General features: G+C 44.1%; 1 protein-coding gene and 1 long non-coding RNA gene across 7 annotated transcripts in view; one reads left to right on the top strand and one right to left on the bottom strand.

The window, feature by feature from the left end:
- The window catches only part of UNC79 (unc-79 homolog, NALCN channel complex subunit), a 282,366-nt gene that overhangs the window by 94,852 nt on the left and 167,990 nt on the right, over nt 1-19,524 (bottom strand). For 5 of the 6 annotated variants that reach the window (XR_011024177.1, XM_068254657.1, XM_068254659.1 and 2 more), the window contains 4 exons: nt 17,965-19,110; nt 13,857-13,967; nt 9,878-9,994; nt 6,686-6,769 (listed from right to left, as the gene is read on the bottom strand). Coding sequence is in view for 5 of the 6 variants with exons in the window: in XM_068254657.1 (XP_068110758.1) it covers nt 6,686-6,769; nt 9,878-9,994; nt 13,857-13,967; nt 17,965-19,110 (1,458 nt within the window). In the remaining variant the exon portion in view is untranslated. The remainder of the gene's footprint in view (nt 1-6,685; nt 6,770-9,877; nt 9,995-13,856; nt 13,968-17,964; nt 19,111-19,524) is intronic. The other variant, XM_068254655.1, reaches the window with a different exon arrangement.
- LOC137533330 (uncharacterized) lies at nt 9,468-14,071 on the top strand. The gene is made up of 3 exons (XR_011024178.1): nt 9,468-9,599; nt 9,698-9,813; nt 13,777-14,071. It is a non-coding gene; the product is annotated as an uncharacterized lncRNA (long non-coding RNA).

Genomic DNA, 19,524 nt, shown 5'->3' on the forward strand with positions numbered 1-19,524 from the left:
ATATTGCAACAGGATCTGGATAGGATGGCTATATGGGCACATACATGGCAGATGAAATTCAATGTTGACAAATGTAAAGTCATGCATTTTGGTCGTACCAATGGTCTAGCACCATACAAAATAAATGGGATACAGTTGGGGACATCAAACTTGGAGAAGGACTTAGGAGTACTCATCGACAACAAGTTAAATAATCGTACTCAATGCCAAGCCGCTGTAGCTAAAGCTTAAAAAATGTTGGGATGCATTAAAAGGGAAATAAAAACTCGAGATGCTAGCATAATATTGCCCCTGTTTAACTCTCTAGTAAGGTAGAGTGACCATATTTTTGTGGGTCCAACCTGGGACGGGGGGGGCGGCGCGTGTAGCGCGCCGCGGCGAAAAGTGGGAAGGAGTGAGGAGCACGCAGCGGCGAAGACTGGGGGAGGGGGGCTGCGGCGCGCGCAGCGCGCCACGCCGAAAAAAATGGGCGTGGCCATGACATTGTATGGGCGGAGCTAACGTAATGATGTAACAGCGAGGCATAAGAAAGCAGTGTTTACGCCATGATGTGGACAAACGAGACTTTATATCATGGGTGTGCAGAAACTGTGTGATGCTAATAGTATACCGTAACCACAAAGCAGCAAACATAGCCATCTATGACCATTAAATAATAAATGCAGTAACAGTTACCCCGGACACCAGAAAATAAACGCAATAGGCAACATGTCAGTATAAAATAAATGCAATGCGGGCAAACATGTCAGTACAAAATAAACGCAATGCGGGCAACATGTTAGTACAAAATAAACGCAATGCGGGCAAACATTTCACCAGACAATAAACGCAATGCGGGCAAACATGTCAGTACAAAATAAACGCAATGCGGGCAACATGTCAGTACAAAATAAACGCACTGCGGGCAAACATTTCACCAGAAAAGAAACGCACTGCGGGCAAACATTTCACCAGAAAAGAAACGCACTGCGGCCAAACATTTCACCAGAAAAGAAACGCACTGCGGGCAAACATTTCACCAGAAAAGAAACGCACTGCGGCCAAACATTTCGCCAGAAAAGAAACGCACTGCGGGCAAACATTTCGCCAGAAAAGAAACGCAATGCGGGCAAACATTTCGCCAGAAAAGAAACGCACTGCGGGCAAACATTTCGCCAGAAAAGAAACGCACTGCGGGCAAACATTTCACCAGAAAAGAAACGCACTGCAGGCAAACATTTCGCCAGAAAAGAAACAATGCGGGCAAACATTTCACCTGGAAAAGAAACAATGCGGGCAAACATTTCACCTGGAAAAGAAACAATGCGGGCAAACATTTCACCTGGAAAAGAAACAATGCGGGCAAACATTTCACCTGGAAAAGAAACAATGCGGGCAAACATTTCACCTGGAAAAGAAAGCATTTACTCACCTGGCAGAAGTGTCCGGCCTCTGGCGCGCTGCTCCGTCCCGGGACCGTCTTGTTCCTCCTGCTCTGGTCTCCCGCGCTGACAGGGCTACGGCAAGATGGCGCCCGAAGCCCTGTACTAGTGACACAAATAGGTCTCCAGTACAGGGCTCCGGCAGCCATCTTGCCGTAGCCCTGCTCGCCTGCTGGTGTCGGAAACAGACACCGGAAGAGGAGGCTGGAGCGGGGCTGCGGGCAATGAACTGGCACGGCGTCTATAGACGCCGCTGCCAGTTCATTGAGGAGAGAGTGGCCAGAGTCCCGAGGCCGGGACGTCCCGCTGCTGAAAGCGGGACGTTTCCCGGGACCTCATGCTGCCTGGGACAGTGGACCCCGAATCCGGGACGTGTCCCGGGCAATCCGGGACGTCTGGTCACTCTAAGTAAGGCCACATCTGGAATATGGAATTCAGTTCTGGGCACCACATTACAGGAAAGACATTGCAGTTTTAGAGCAGGTGCAGAGACGAGCAACAAAATTGATACGTGGGATGGAAGGTCTCGCTTACCAAGAAAGGTTAGATAAACTGGGTTTATTTAGTCTAGAGAAAAGACGCCTTAGAGGGGATCTAATTAACATGTATAAATACATCAGAGGGCAATATAATAGCTTGGCGGATGAGCTTTTTGTCCCTAGGCCTTCTCTAAGGACTAGAGGACATGATCTGCGCATGGAGGAAAAACGTTTTAGCCATTTATTTAGGAAAGGGTTCTTTACAGTAAGAGTGATTAAGATGTGGAATGCATTGCCACAGGAAGTCGTTATGGCAAACTCTATACCTGCATTTAAAGGGGGCTTAGATGCTTTCCTTGCATTGAAAGACATCCATGGCTACAATTACTAGGTTATGCCTAATGATGTTGATTTCAGGGATTTTATCTGATTGCCATCTGGAGTCGGGAAGGAATTTTTCCCTTTAGGGGCTAATTGGACCATGCCTTGTAAGGGTTTTTCGCCTTCCTCTGGATCAACAGAGATATGTGAGGGAGCAGGCTGGAGTTGTACTTTATACTGGTTGAACTCGATGGACGTATGTCTTTTTTCAACCAAAATAACTATGTAACTATGTAACTATCCTGAAAGCACACCTGATGTGAGAGGCATACAGAGGCTGACATATTTATTTCCTTTTAAGCAATACCAGTTGCCTGGAAGCCCTGCTGATCCTCTGCCTCTAATACTTTTAGTCATAGACCCTGAACAAGCATGCAGCATATCAGGTGTTTCTAACTGGTTTAGTCACATTCTTACTTCAGATGGATGATTTAGACACTACTGCAGCCAAAGAGATCAGCAGGACAGACAGGCAACTGGTATTGTTAAACAGGATATAAATATGGCATCCTCCATACATCTCTCACTTCACTATGTTCGTTGTGTAACGGTGCAATGGACAATGTATGCAACACAATTATATTTCAGTGGGGGCTATGACACCAGTACTTTTGCGGGCCATGATTTGCGATGGAGAAGTGCACAGCATGCAGTGCGATACTGGACGATGCACGTGTGCAAGAACAACGTCTAGGGACCACATGCTGCGCAACACCGGTCGCTTCCCAATAAAATTACATAAGAAGAGTTGCACACGTCCCCTTTCCTCACCACCTCACCTTTAAAGTGAACCTCCAGACTAAAAATCTACTCAGCAGCACTGAAAAGGCTTGGTGTTTCTTTAACAGTTTCACAGCATCAGAACTTTGTTTTTCTTATCCAAGCCTCATTTTAGCTGCACAGAAGAAAACTGCCCGGGCATTTTTTACCTGATGCTGTGCAAAGCATGATGGGATTTCTGATATTGATGTTCTCATTCTGCTGTTTTGGTGCAATTCTTTTTTTTTTTTGAATTTGAGATTTGAAGCCTAGCGCCCGCAGCTTGGAGGAGTGATCAGGACACAGGACACAGGACAGTTGGAACTGTGTCTCAGCTCCCTGTGACCTCCTTTCAACCAAAAAAGATGGCTGCCCTTATGAGCAAGATGGCTGCTCCCATGAAATCACAAACATTTGCCTGTTCTTTTAAAATAGGGTGGGTAAGAGATTATATTACCTATCTATTTTATTGAATATAGCTAATGTAACTTAATGACAGTATGTTTGTTTAGGCTGAAGTTCCCCTATAAATAGTTACTACTTGTTATTAGGGACCACTATCGGAAAAAATTGTAACATTTTAAATACATGTGAACATATCCAAATATAAAGTATGTTTCTTCCAGAGTAAAATAAGGCATACATTGTTTTTCTCCTATGTTCCTGTTGCTTACAGTAGTAAATCTGACAGAACTGACAGGTGTTAGACTAGTCACTAGTCCGGGCTCGTTCCCACTGTTGCGACGCGATTTCGGCCGCATTCCGACGCTTGTAAAAACGCATGCGGATGAGTTTCCGCATGCGTTTTTACCCGCGATTTCGCATGCGATTTCGCATGGCAGGGTGCCATGCGAAATTAACCATGACACTGCCAGGGCTAAATAAAATTGAAAAAGGTGCGAAATCGCACGCGAAATCGCGGGTAAAAACGCATGTAACAAACGCATGCGTTTTTACTATTAAATACATTAGCGGCGATTCGCACGGATTCCCGACGCAGGCGAAATCGTTGGCTCTTTTGTGCGTTTTTTTCACGCTGAAAAAAACGCACCTCAACAACGCTACAGTGGAAACAGGCCCATCCACTTGCATTACATGTGCGGATCTGCATGCGTTGGACGCATGCAGATTCGCGATAGTGGGAACGAGCCCTCCATCATGGGGGATTCTCAGCATGGCCTTTAACCACTCTGCATCCAGACCTTGTTTCCCACTTATGGGCCAGATCAGTTTTTACAGTTTAGCTATGTCCCTATTTAATCAGAAATAACTTTATCCCTACTTATGACACAGAAATGAAATATATATAGTTTTTTTTTCAAGACAAACTAGGCTTTCATTGTATGCTATTTTTTCCCTCAAACAATTTTGTTTTCTATGAATTTTAATGGGAAAACAAGGGAAAAAAATAGAAAAAACACATTATTTCTCAGTTTTACCAATTCCAGCTTAAAAATAAAAAGTGCTACTGTAGATAAAAAAACACAAATTTTGCTTGGCTATTCTTACCGCTTATCACAAAACTTTTATTTTTCACTATGAAATGAGAAAATAAAAGCGTTAATAACCTTCCTGGCGGTAAGCCCGAGCTGAGCTCGGGCTATGCCGCGCAGGAAGATATCTCAGCCCCTAGTTTAGCGATTCGCCCCATTTAAACTACTGTGCGCACAGCTAGCACTTTGCTAGCCGCGCGCACAGCTTGATCGCCGCCGCTCTGCGGCGATCGCCCGCACGCAGCGACGGAAGAGGGCCCCCCCCCCCCGCCAGAGCCCTGCGCTGCCCGGACCAATGAGTTCCAGGCAGCGCTATTTGGCTGGATCTGAGGCGTCTGACGTCAGGACGTCGGCTGACGACCATGACGTCATTCCGATCGTCGCCATGGCAACAGGAGAAGCCAAATGGGAACGCGTTATATACGCGTTCCCCTGTTTCTATAGATGCCGGCAACGATCGCACTAGAGGGACACATGCGCCCTCTAGTGGTGGTTCATGTAGCTACCACTCTGGTAGCTTTACATGAAACAAAAAAAATGAAATAAAAAAAAAACAGATTTCTGCTCATTTGGCATAAAAAAATCAACCGCCAGGAGGGTTAAATGGTAAAAAGTAATGGTAAAAATCAATCTCATTAGCTCAGGAAACATATATTCCCGTTCACCAATTAGTGCTGCATCAGATAGTGCCAGAAATGTGCACAGGAGCAAGCGCAATCCTGCACAGCACTGCTTCTGCTACAAGACGTATATCTACTGACTTGTGGCTTAGATGAAGTCACAGAGGACGTAGATATACTGTAGTGGTGGATGAAGTGGTTAAACTTTATAAAGACATTCCATGAAAAGCACAATATGGGTGAAAGAGGCGCCCTGGTGTGTATAAAATGCTTTAAAAACAAATAAAAAACGAAAGAAAGGGAGGCAGCTTACCTCAAATAACAAAATCTTTGTAACAACAAAAGATTTATTATTTAGCACAGGCAACACGTTTCATGGGTCTAAACCCGCTTCCTCAGGCCAATAACAGTGCCAAATGGAAAAACCTCATTAGCATAGGGACAACTGTCGATTTTCCTAAGAGAGCGACCGCCACCAGGTCCGGCCGGACCACCCCGAGTGTAGTCAGGTTTATGGTTTCCACCAACTTCTTGCGGTCGGTTTTCCCGCTGCAACACGCCTTTGTGAGTAGTTTTCATTATACCATTTATACTAAAGCGTATTACGCTATTGGGCTCCTGTCCTTTTTGTGTTTCCTGTGTCTTTTCTCCAGGGTGCCAAGACACCCCTACCATACCACATTCCATGAAAAGCATTTATCCAAAGTTGTTGGCCAGCCTTCCTGTTCTCTGCACACTTTTTGGCAGTTGGTGCAACTGCTATTCACTAAGTGCTTTTGAAACTTAATAAAACCCAGAGTCACCCATGAGGAGATGGACTAGTCCAAAACTTGTTGGTTCTGTCAGCTTTCTACTACCTACTGTAAGTGAGTAAGTGAGGTGAGAAGCACCAGTGTACAAACAGGTGTGCCACGACCCCGTCCCAGTGTCCCTTGGGACCAGCACAATGAAAGATGAATGGGTCGGCACCACCAAATGTAATCAAAAAGCTCTTTTAATGAAGCATTCCACAGCAGTAACAGACGTTGTTTCGGGCTGACAAGCCCATTCTCAAACTGCTCAAATCAAACACCACCTGATACCCTATATATACACCCAGTGGGCGGGGATACCGGCTGACCTGATGGGGAACTCGAAAAAGTAAAAACCCAGCTATCTACTACTTACTGTAAGTGACCGCAACATAGGAGGAAAAGTAATGTATGGCTTATTCTACTCTGGAAGAAACATTCTTATTTGTTTTTACATGTATTTAAATTTTTGCAATGTTCACAATAGTGGTCCTTTAATGCAAATTTCATCCAGCTGCTGCCTTGGATTGGTCTATTTTTAAAATGAACAAATTTGCATAACCGTGACATAAAAAAAATTGCCACAACTTAATACTAGCAGCAGCTCGTTATGTACGTAGGGTAGGTTTGCAAGCCACGCCCTCTGTGATTAAATTGTCCGATTCTGCGTCACATGTTGGCGTTTTATCAATCAATAATAACGATAATCACAGCATATACATGAATAAAACATTCACCCACCAATCTGAATGTATGGAATGCTGGTCCTTCCCATCGACACCTCCGAGATGCTACCCAAGACCTCATGAGCTGCCTTTGGGTCATCTAAGTTTTAAAAAAAATGTAAAAAAATAAACAAATTAAAATGTATACAAATAAATAAAAAAATAAAACCACTGATCAGCATGTGGACTACACTACTGAAACATAGTGAGATCAAAAATGACTTGAGGTTAACAGAGAACTCTGGTCAAAATCGAAAAGCCAACGAAGCATCGCTACTAGACTGCTATATTTTCCTCTGCAGTCCAGATCATTATCATTAAAAACGTAAAACAGGTTTTAGACGTGAGATTGGAGACATACGGCCTCATTAAATTCACTTTTTTCTCCTAGGTTATATTTTCACACCTTATTAATAAAATTGGCCTCCCAAACTTCTCTTTCGGTTCTTAGGGTGATGGATGGCTTCAATGACCAATAGGGAAGCTCTGAAATCCCACTCAAGTTTCTTTCAGCCACTTTTAGGGGTTCAAATCTCTGGAACCACAGATCAGTTTGACGTAGAGTCGTTATAAAATTGGCCAACAGATAAAAATTGGGCAACACTTTTTGACAGATTTGCATTCCAAATAATAAAACGTAACCCATGCATGCAGGCCATGTACCTACAACAGTGGATGTAATTTAACCCTACAGAAGATGTTGGCCCTTATTCAATTCAATATTTCTCCTAAGCTGTATTTTCACACCTTCTTGGCCCATATGCAATTCATTTTTTCTTCTACTTTTTCTCCAAGGAGATATTTTCATACTTGAATAAAATGCCTTTTATACCACCAAGAAGCAAAAAAATACTCAAATTATTTTGACAGTACTTTTTAACCAACTTGGGCCTCGATTCATACAAAGCAGTGCGATAAAAAAATCTTGTCGGGAAAATACCGCACTCTGTTTTTTCCCGGTCTGTGTGCTAATTCATAAAGATTTCCCCAGCTGCCCTTGGAGGTCGTAAATTACGGCAGCCCATTGAGCGGTAGAGTAGAGCAGTGTCCCGATTCCCTCTTTGCCCTGCAGAAATTACTCGCACAGACGGCTCTCTGCACAAATGACTCAGACAGATGACTCACACAGTCTTTCCCTGCCTGCACAAATGACTCACAGAGACGGCTCTCTGGCTCTCTCCACAGATGACTCAGACAAATGACTCACACAGTCTTTCCCTGCCTGCACAAATGACTCACAGAGACGGCTCTCTGGCTCTCTCCACAGATGACTCAGACAAATGACTCACACAGTCTTTCCCTGCCTGCTCAAATGACTCACAGAGACGGCTCTCTGGCTCTCTCCACAGATGACTCAGACAGATGACTCACACAGTCTTTCCCTGCCTGCACAAATGACTCACAGAGACGGCTCTCTGGCTCTCTCCACAGATGACTCAGACAGATGAGTCACACAGTCTTTCCCTGCCTGCTCAAATGACTCACACAGACGCCTCTCTGGCTCTCTCCACAGATGACTCAAACATACTTTGGCTCTCTGCACTTTGCATTAATCAGAGCTGTCGGTAACTTGTTAACGCCTCACTAGAAGTGTCAGTAACTATCGCCAGACTTACCGCTTGCTGAAGGCTTTATGAATTGGCATTTGCTGACAATTTACTGACATGTGTTGTCGGTAACTGCAGCCAAGTCGGTAATTTATCTCCCTGGTCGGTAATGTCAGCTTTTCATGCGGTAACAGCCTTTATGAATTGACACTTTGCTAAGTGGTCGGGAAAGTCTGCTGTTTTCAGCATTACCGCATGAGGTAATGCTTTAGGAATCGAGGCCCTTGTGTTACTTTTTCCATTGCAAAGTGCTGAAAAGTTATTCTAAATCTAAGATGAAAAATTATCTCCTAGGTGAAAACGCAGGAGAAAAAGTTACCCCTTAGCCCATGTGCAATTCACTTTTTCTCCATAGTTGATATTTTCACTCCATTGTCAATAAAATGTCCTTTAGACCTCCAGCAAGCAAGAAAATACACAAAATCATTTTGATAGTACTTTTATTCTATTTTCTTCTATTACTTTTGGTACTTTTTTAATTGTGAAATGCTGAAAAGTTATTTTGAACAGAAGATGAAAAATTATCTCCTAGAAAAAAAAAACAGGCTCATGTCATAAAACGCTTTTTAAACCACCAGCTAACAAGAAAATACTCAAATTAATTTTGATAGTACTTTTTCTTATCAATTTTTGGGTACTTTTTCAATTCTAAAATGCGTAAGAATTATTTTAAAAAAGAATATGAAATGTATCTCCTAGATGATAGCTCAGGGGAAAAAGTTAATTGCATATGGGCCCTTATAAAATGCCACTAAGGGCCCATTCACACTTGAGCGTTTTGCCGGCGATTTCGGCAAAACGCTCAAACACTAGCGCTTTTGAAAGCGCTAATGTAATTAAACCCTACGGGCCTGTTCTTACTTGGGTGATTTGCGGTAATCGCCACAAATTGCCCAAAATCGCGAAACACAAACGCGTCGCCTGCACCAAATCTGGCGATTTCCCGGCGATCGCGTTTCAGTGCTATAGAAGCGCTAAACGCGATCGCAGAAAAATAGCTGCAGTGTTCAGTGATTTTTCCACTGAAAAATCACTCCTGCAAAACGCCGGCGGTAATCACCGGCGTTTTGCGCTTTCAAGTGTGAGTGGGCCCTTAAGCCACCAGCAAACAAGAACATACTCAGCATAATTTTGACAGTACATTTTCACTTACTTTTTGCTACCTTTTTTTAATCGCAGAATGCTGAAAAATTAATTTAAACAGATGAAGATATCTCCTAAGAGGAAACCTATGAGAAAAAGTGAATTAGATAAGGGCCGTTGCACTGTTCATCTCTGTTCAGTTGGCCGCAGGATTTCGACCCATCGGTAAAAGACACCTCTGTGGGTTTGGTTATAATAATTTTAATTAGCATTTTTGCCTTTTTTGTTTTGACTAGAGTTCTTGTTCAGCTTCTGAAAATTCTGAACTTTCTTCGTAGAAAAAAGCACGAATGTTTCACGAAAACCTTTCAATGTGAAAAGCGAAATATGAAAACTGTACCAGCACGATGTTTGAAAGCCCCGCCCTGGACTGATGGTTCTACCCCTTTGCTAGGTGGGTGCGATGGTAGAAGCTGAGAGAGGGGTGGGGTTACAGGGGGAGGGGTGGCTCCACCTACCAGGATCCCAGGTAGTGATATTGTGGGGTGCACTGGACTGGTGTTCCAGCTGCCTCTTCATGAGTTGTGCCATAGTCACCGCCCCCAGAGAGCCCCGTTTCATCTGTCTATATTGTGCTTCGTGAACATAAATAAGAGTAGTAATATATTACGGCGGTTCCTATAGGATAGTGTGTGTCGTTCCACAGCCTGCAATACAATGCTTGTTTTTTGTTTTTCCCCTTCCCATCGAATTACAACCATGATAAAGTAGAGTGGGCTCCCAACTTTTGACAAAACATTGGAAAAATGGAAACATTGGAAACATTCCCTCCCCCACCCTCCCAACGATGTCCACCTCCTTCGCCTCTCTGCTCTCCTCTTCCCCATCTTCTTTTTTTCTATTCTCTTTTTGATCCTCCGTTCCCTTCCATCATTTCTCCCTTTTTCTTTTTACATTTCCAATCCTCACCCACTTTTAATGTCCCTTTCTGCATTTCCTCCCCCTTTTTCTTTTCTTCCCAATTATTCTCCCCAAACCCCCGCTCCACCCACGCACACCGTTTCATTTCACCTTCTGCTGCCCCCTTCCCCTTTTTTGTTTTCTCTTTCTGACTCACCTTCCCCTCCACCTCCACTTTTTCTTTCTGCTCCCCTGCCCCGCATTCTTTTCTTTCTCCTTTTTCTTTTCTCTTCTCTCCATTATACTTTGCCCACTTTTTTCTTTCTGCTCCCCTTTTTTCTTTTCTCTTCCTGACTCCCCTTTCCTTATTTATCTAGCACAGCCAATCCCATACAATTATTGGCCTCAATTCACTAAGCTTATCTCCTGTCTTTAATAACGTTCCTAGAGTGGTCACCATGGCGATGAGGCATGTAGTATTCAGGAAACATTTTACCTCAGGCAAACCTAAAGTTAACTCTTCTGTCTTTAAGTTAACTCTTCAATCCTTAAAATAACTCCAGAGTTAAAGACAGGCTGTTTATTAACTGCGTGGACTGCGTGTGAAACTAACTACAGAGGAGGTAAATTAACTACAGAGGAGGTAACTTAAGGAATGAAGAGATAAGATAACTCTCTTACTGTGCGGTGGTCAGTTTTCTCTTGCTTTATTATCTCCAGCATGATCTTAGTGAATTGAGGCCAATGGCTTGTCTTTAAGCCTGTCTTTAACTCTGGAGTTATTTTAAGGATTGAAGAGTTAACTTAAAGACAGAAGAGTTAACTTTAGGTTTATCTGAGGTAAAATGTTTCCTGAATACTACATGCCTCATCACCATGGTGATAACTCTAGAAACGTTATTAAAGACAGGAGATAAGCTTAGTGAATTGAGTCCAATTGTCTACTGTTTTCCTTATTTTTACTGGCCTCAGTTGGCTTGGTTATTGTCGTCTGATGAAGCAGGTCTGTGACCAGGAAACACAGCAGGTCGTCCACACCTAATGGTTCTCAGGCCACTCCCAATGACTCAGCGCCATTCCTTCAGAATAGTATTATTATATACAGTGTTGACATTCAGAAAGTTTTTACTTTTGCATGTGTATCTTTATAACTTTCTGTCAGTACCACAGTTGTATGAAAGGGAAGACTGGCCCCACTCTTTGAAGGTCTGTCCAGCCATATTTTTGAGGACAAATGTCAATTCAATACATTTTTGTACTTTGCATTTAACTTTCAAAAATGGAATTTCTGATGTACTCTGAATAGCTTGAAGCAAAGCAAACCCGTTTGCTGGACTATAACTGTCAAGACAAGATATGGTCAATATCTTGGCATAAATGTGGGCGTGGTCACGCATCAAAGTCATCGATGGAGCCAAATGTGCAAATGCTGTTTAGATGCCAAATATGCTCCCTCTATAAATAGCCAAATGTGTACCCCTTTACATAGCCAGAGGTGAACCACTTTAGACAGCCAGATATGCACCCTTTTGGAGATGTGTTAATAACAGCAGAAGACTCACAGACTTCTGCAGTGCGCCAAGTGTGTTCTCCTTGGTAACAGTACCGTCTCTTTTCACGTGACGCCACTGTTGCCATGGAGAGGACACTGAGCGTGCTGCAGAGGAGAGATGATGTCATTGTTGGAATGACGAAGCAGACGAGTCTTCTGCTGTTAATGCAATTCTCTGCAGAGGGAGGGAGGGAAGCGGGAGCGCTTTGGGAGGCTAGCGAGTCACCTCTCACGCACATGGGGATATGGTGGTTGCGCTGAGCGCCCTCACACTGCTGCACCCAGGGATATGTGTCCCTTCTTGCCCCCCCCATAGCAACGCCTCTGTCTAAAATTCCACACTGCATACCTATTCAAGACTAATTGTATGCAGCTTGCAACTAGGCCAACCAATATCTACAGGAAGTGCATCCGATTGGCCCAACTCCGAGCTTCCTACAATTTGCATTATATTTGCATGCAAACAGCAATTATTAGCATTTCATTGGCCAGCTATAGTCCAGACTTCATCACTGTAGAAGAAGAAAAGGTGCAATCCAGTACACATTCCTGTGATGCCACAATGGCAGAGAGATCCTTCAACATCCTTGGCTTAATTTTTACAAACAATAGTCAATATAGCCACATAGGCTCCTTAATTCACATTAAATTAGTAGGAAATCCAATTATTAGCATCTCACTGACCACCACTACTGCTGAGCGCAAAGTCACTCAACCCACCTCCTCCCTCTGCTCCTTAGAGATTAAAGGGAACCTAAACTGAGAAGGATATGGATTTTTCCTTTTAAAATAATACCAGTTGCCTGACTCTCCCACTGATCCTGTGTCTCTAATACTTTCAGTCACAGCCCCTGAACAAGCATGCAGAGCAGGTGCTCTGACTGAAGTAAGACTGGATTAGCTGCATGCTTGTTTCAGGTCTGTGATTCAGCCACTAGTGCAGCCAACTAGATCAGCAGGACTGCCAGGCAACTGGTATTGTTTAAAAGGAAACATCCATATGCCTCATCACGGCGGCCGGCGTGACATTACTGCGCATCATCACAGCCGCCGTGATCTGTGCCGAGTCGACAGGGAAAGACTGACTTGTGCCCCCTTCCTCCTTGGCTGCCCCAGGTGAGCGATGATGGGACAGGGGAGGAGTCTGGACATCTAAAACTCTACAATCTGAACAACAGATGGAACTACAGGAGCCAGCCAGGTATTTTAGTCACCGACCATCTTAGGGCCACTGCATATATTTGAGTATTTTTTGCCCATGCAAATTTGCATTAGAAAGCAATGCATGAAAGTATATGGGATAGTTTCCATGTTATGCAAATTTTGCACGCGTAAAAAAAAGACTGTGTACAGCAATTTTCCGGATGTGTTTGCTTTTCGGGTGGGAATTATTTCCATGGAAAACACATTTGTAGTTAGGCGTATGCGTATTTCGCATGCCTTATTTGGAAGGAATACGCAGAGATGGCTATCGCCTTATGTAGAATCGCATAATAGGATATGGATGCAACATGTGAAAAAATGCACAAAAACTGCATGGAAAAGCATGTTTAAAAAACACATCCAGACAACGCATTCCCACCTCCGTATATAAGGCCAACAGATATTGAATATTATGAGCAGATTATGCAGGTAAACCCTCATATTACAGAGAGGTGGTAAAATTGGTCAGTTATTGGCCAATCGTAATTGAATGAATCTACCAGGCTTTAAGGGTGAGTACACACATCCAATTTTTATTGATAAATGATTGACCAATTTGACCACTTCCATGTAGTAGGATAGCTTATCTACGCAATCTGTTCATAGTACTCAAAATCTATTGGCCATTATGCTACATGGAGAAGGGAAAATTGGCCAGTCATTGGCCAATAAAAATTGGATGTGCGTATGCACCCTAAAGCATCATTTTACTGCTTTTTCCATCAAATAATATTTTCTTTGTGGTAAATATTGCTACTTCAGGTTCCCAGAACATCCCTGCATGATTCACCGCCATGGTTCAGGTGTTGTAGCGATTGAAAGGGATAAGGCAGCGCACATACTTGCGAGAGAGGAGCGGCTCATTGGCTCGGGAATCCCGGCTTCCAGCGTCGGCGCGGAGGACGATTCGAGTCGCGGCATCTCCAGGATGGACAGTGCTTTAGAATCTGACTCTGGAAACACAAATTGTACAATTATTTATGAAAGGGGACCCGAATCACCACTGCAAACATTTGTGGGTTCATTTGGAGGATCCGCCGATGGTGATATCCACAGGAAAATAACGCTGCATTAAAGAGACACTGAAGCGAAAAAATAATTATGACATAATGATTTGTATGTGCAGTACAGCTAAGAAATAAAACATTAGGAGCAGAGACATAAGTCTAATATTGTTTCCAGTACAGGAAGAGTTAAGAAACTCGAGTTGTTATCTATGAAAAGGAGCCATTGACCTCCACGTCTCAGAGAGCTCTGTCTTCTGAAGCTTGTTATCTCAACTGTCATTGGCCTCAATTCACTAAGCTTATCTCCTGTCTTTAATAACGTTTCTAGAGCTATCACCATGGTGTTGAGGCATGTCGTATTCAGGAAACTTTCTTCCTCAGGCAAACCTAAAGTTAACTCTTCTATCCTTAAAATAACTCCAGAATTCTAAAGACAGGCTGTTAATTAACTGCGTGTGAAAATAACTACAGAGGAGGTAACTTAACTACAGAGTAGGTAACTTAAGGAATGAAGAGATAAGATAACTCTCTCACTGCATGGTGGCAAGTTTTCTCTTGCCTTATTATCTCCAGCATGATCTTAGTGAATTGAGGCCATTGTATTGATTTTTCTTCTGCAGAGGACAGGTCAAAAGTTCACTAGCCTGCTCTGTAAAATCCTTTAGAATGCTGAGTAGTGTGTAAACTGCAAATATTAGAGAATGATGCAATGTTATTAATAAAACGATATAACTGAAAATAAAAATATGAGAGTATTTTCTTTGCGTCTAATATTCTAGTAATTATCCATACTACACAACCAATTCATCTACATATATAAAGTTCAAGTATCCATGCGTCCTGTCCCTGTGTCAGTGCTTTTGCGCTACTGCGCTTGTCAAGCGCTGACAGCCGTTGGGACAGGACGCAAGGCGGGAGCGCGCGCGCATTGGTGACAGACCTAGAGCCCATTTTCAAACGAGCTTAGGTCAGCTAGTTATATCATAACTTTTTTTTTCCTTCAGTGTCACTTTAACCAGTGTTTTCTGTTTTCTGTTTTTGTACCCTTGAAAGCGCTTCTTCATTGCAGAGGATTCAAAAATTTGTGGGTGAACCGGAGCCTTTAGGGGCCTAACTATGTGTTTGAGTCCAACTCTTTGCAATCCTATGGACCCCAGCATGCCAGGCCCCTCTACTTTCTACTGCTCATGTTTGTTGCTTCCATGATTCTGTTCACTAACCGAAGATTGTAAAAATGCAGGGACCTGAAAGCTGAGAAATCATCATGACGACCGAGCAACAGGGCCGGCGCTACCATTAAGGCAAAGGAGGCAGCTGCCCCAGGGCCCCAGAGCTTGTAGGGGCCCCCAGTGGCTACAACAGGAAAAAAAAATTTTCAAATCGGCCTTATAGTTTTTGAGAAAATCGATTTTAAAGTTTCAAAGGGAAAAAAAAAATACACATTTAAAAACCTGCCGACTTTAATGGTTAATAGCAAATCCATCTTAAATGCTAGAAACCCTAAATTTGCAAGATATGTTAAGGAGATCATTAGGAATAAGAGGAAAAAACAATTTTTCAAAAAGACCTTATAGTTTTTGAGAAAATCGATTTTAAAGTTTTGAAGGAAAAAAGTATACTTTTAAATGCGGTAAATGTCACTTTTAGTAGCAAACCTAACGGTAGTGTAATTTTACATGCATCAAACGAAAGCGCAATAAATTTCCTGACGGGGTTTCCAGGGGGTCCATACGCAGCCGCAGCGCTTTGGTCAGGGATCGCTATACAGCCGCAATATGGCTGTATGAAGATCCCTGGCATTTTTTCCTATTTTCCCAATTTTTTTTTTTATGTTTAGAGTGTGGGAATTTTTTTTTTTTTTTAAATTATGTGGGGTCCCCCCTTTTGAAACTTTTTAACCCCTTGTCCCCCATGCAGGCTGGGATAGCCAGAATGTGGAGCTCCGACTGATTGGGACTTCACACCCTGTTATACCAGCTGCAAAAAAAGTCCCCTAATGCCGATTTTTGTTCGGGGGTATATGTTGGAGGGGCCCCCCAGGTTTATTTTGCCCTGGGGCCCCATTGTTGCTTAAACCGGCCCTGCCGAGCAAATGTCATTTATTTTCTGCAATATTCGAACCGAAAGGTTGTAAATATGCACGGACCTGGAAGCACCTGAAGGTGGCTACTTCAGCCATGGCAGCTGCATCCTGATTGGTGGCTGCTGAGGTGGGCTTGCACAGAGCCCTGTCGGCGTTTTCAAAAAAAAAAATCACCAGGGCCCGTTCCGGGAGGGAGGCGGAGCGATCACCTGCCTGGATGGAGGACGTCAGGACAGGTGAGTATTTCACCTTGTAGACCCCCCCCCCCCATCCTCAATTCAATCATGCAGACAGAGCCTGTCATTACAAGCTCTGTCAATTACACTTTAGGTACTCTTTAAAGCAGGGGTCCGGAACCTTTTTGGCTGAGAGAGCCATAAACGCCACATATTTTAAAATGTAATTCTATGAGAGCCATACAATATGTTTCAAACTGGGACAGTGTGCATGCGCAGCAGAGGGCTCACGTCCCTGTTGCCATGGTGATGTGTATACAGTTGATCTGCCGGTCAGATACGTCTTCAGCTTCTCTTGGGTTTCAGCAACATCAGCAATTTCCCCGAAAGCCAGACAGGAGAAATACCTACTAACAGCTTGTACAATTAGCTAGCTGACTTGGGGGTTGATTCACTCTGTAGGACGAGATCCCCGCACTTTGGCTCAATAGGCTGCCTGTCAAGTGACAGACAGCCTATTGGGTCAATCAAATTGCGGGGATCTCGTCCTACAAAGTCACTGGACCTGACAGGGTCCAGGGTGGGAGAACTGTAGCGGCCGTTAGTTTTGGGGGGAGTGCGAGTAAGTAGTGCATGCTACAGCAGTAACGTGCCTTTTACTTGTGCCGTCACACTAAGCGGCGCTGCTTGAGCAGTGTAGCTTAGTGAATCAACCCCTACTGATATGTCTGTGAGCCAGATGTTGCCATCAAGAGAACCACATCGGGCTCCTGAGCCAAAGGTTCCCTACCCCTGCTTTATAGGATGGGGGGGGGGGGTAGCGGAGGGGGCAGGCATGTGTGGTGGGCTCTCCTCATGCCCACCACTCCCCACGTTCTCCTCCATCGCCCTCCATTTTTGTGCACTGACCCTCCAAAGCTACTTCCTGGATGGGAAGTTGAAGACGGCGCAGTCACAACTACCTAGTGCGCATGCGCAGGGCGTTCCCGGCCGTGAGCACGCCATCAAGGACACACATCGCCGGGCAGCACCTGCGCACAGGGACGTAGCAATAGGGGGTGCAGAGGTAGCGACCGCATCGGGGCCCTTGGGCCAGAGGGGGCCCTCCCTCAACTGTAGTATTAGCTCTCTATTGGTCCTGTGCTCATAATAATCACTTCTATAGATACGTTAAATAGTGGTAATCATTAACAAACTGCTTCCCGTCCCCTTCTTGCACCTCTGACACTGTAGTTGTCATTGGCAGGTTTTGGTGCGCCGTATCAATTGTTATGTATAGAGTGCTTGGGGGGGCACCAATGTAAAACTTGCATCAGGGCCCACAGCTCCTTAGCTACGCCACTGCCTGCGCAGTCTTCACCGACCCCTTCTGATCAGGAAGTAGCTTCGGAGGGTGGACGAGAGGAGACGGACTATTCCAAAACCTGTCAGTTCTGTCAGATTTCTGCTACCTTCTGTAAGTGACAGCAACATAGGAGAAAAGTAATTTATGGCTCATTTTACTCTGGAAACGATGTACTTCTTATTGGTATGTGTTTTACATGTATTTTACATTTTACAATTGCTCTCGATAGTGGTCCTATAAGTGTTTTTGCAGCTGGCCTACAGGGAGGTATACATCCACTTTGATATAAAAAAAGAATAGAAACCTTAAACGTAGTTTAATAGTTAAATCAGGACCCACCTGCATCTTTCTCTCCCAGCTTGTCCAAGATGTTGAAGGTTATGTCCAGGTATTCCCTCTGGATTGCGCTCACCGCGATCTTCCTCTGCTTCCTCTGCCTGGGGACTATTTGTATCTTAAACTCAGATTCTTCCACCTCTTCCTTCTGTTCCGGATTCTGCTCTGCGTCAGATTCCGTGCTGGCGTCGGGCTTGTCGCTATCCGTCTGATTTTCGCCATCCTCCGGCACAATAAGGTGGACTGCCTTCTCGGGGGACTTTATCTCCTCCACGGCGTCTTCAAAGGTGTCATCCACCGACATGTCGGTGAGAGCGCAAGACTTGCGCAGCTGGTCTCGCTTCTGCTTAAGAGTGAGTGGGCTACCGCTGGAGGCCTCGAGGGCTTCTCCTGGCTTCTCCAGCTCTTCAAAGTCCTTATGATCATCTAGAGAAGGGAAATCCGGGCCTTCCAAAGATGGATTATAGCTGAAATCCTTGGCACTGAAGCTCTTTGAACAATCTTCTACACTCACATGTACCAGGGGCATCATGCTAAGGCTAAGTACTGAGGCACTGATGGGAGTTGAAGATGTCGAGACCACGATGTCACTGCTTAGAAGCTGGAATTCTTCATCATCACTCTCGACTATCCTCAGAGGTGGCAGCGGCTCAAAGACCAAAGAGTCGCTGTCCGATGTAGATAAAACTGACTGTTTTTCTGGCCCTGAAGTGGAGTCTGAAGACAAATCTATGAGGTCTAAGTCTTCTCTTGGTGATGGAGGCTTTACTGGGGAGTCCACCTTGATCTCAAAGGTCTCCATGCAACTTAACCTCACCTCGGGTATAACGGGCCTCCTGACCAACTCCTGGCAACTCTCTCCATTAGCCGGATCATCGTTGCTGTCTGTATTATCAGGATTTGTGGCGGAGTTCTGCCTAGATCGCCCATAGTCATTCATCTTCTGGGTATTGGTGTGGCCGATATCACAGCGATCGATGCAAGACTTACGCCGATGCTCATCGAGCGTGAACAGCAGAGAGTCTGTATTGCCGATGTCCAGGGACTTCTGCTTGAGGGAACGCAACCGCTTCTTCTGATTGGTCTCTTCTCTCACGCACCGTAGAATGCTGTCACCTGACTCTCTGTATTCCGCTAGCTCTATCTCACCTACAAGTAAAGTGGGCAAATGGAAAACCAATTAGCTCATTTGCAAATAAAGCTTTATATCATTTTCAAGGAAAATATTCAGCAACCGATTGACCTACTGTCCTTCCAACAGGAAGGCAGGAAAAGGTACGCTCTATTTGAAAGACAATACCGACAATCAAAACATCTAACTTAAACACACACCCCTTTCCCGGGCTTCCTTCCGAACTTTCTAGATCCAAAGACAGCTTTTTCGCTGTAAACATTGCTATGGTAAAAGTATTGACTTCTGCATTTGTCACGCTTTTAACAATTTTTTGTGGTAAAAATATCGCGTTTTTGCTGTAAAAATATTGATGTTCGCCATTTATGTAAAAAACGCTAAAATACAAGCCTATTTTTCGTGAAAATTTCTCAAAATTTAAAAATAACTCA

The sequence above is a fragment of the Hyperolius riggenbachi genome, chromosome 9 (assembly GCF_040937935.1).
Source record: "Hyperolius riggenbachi isolate aHypRig1 chromosome 9, aHypRig1.pri, whole genome shotgun sequence".
Classification (NCBI taxonomy): domain Eukaryota; kingdom Metazoa; phylum Chordata; class Amphibia; order Anura; family Hyperoliidae; genus Hyperolius; species Hyperolius riggenbachi.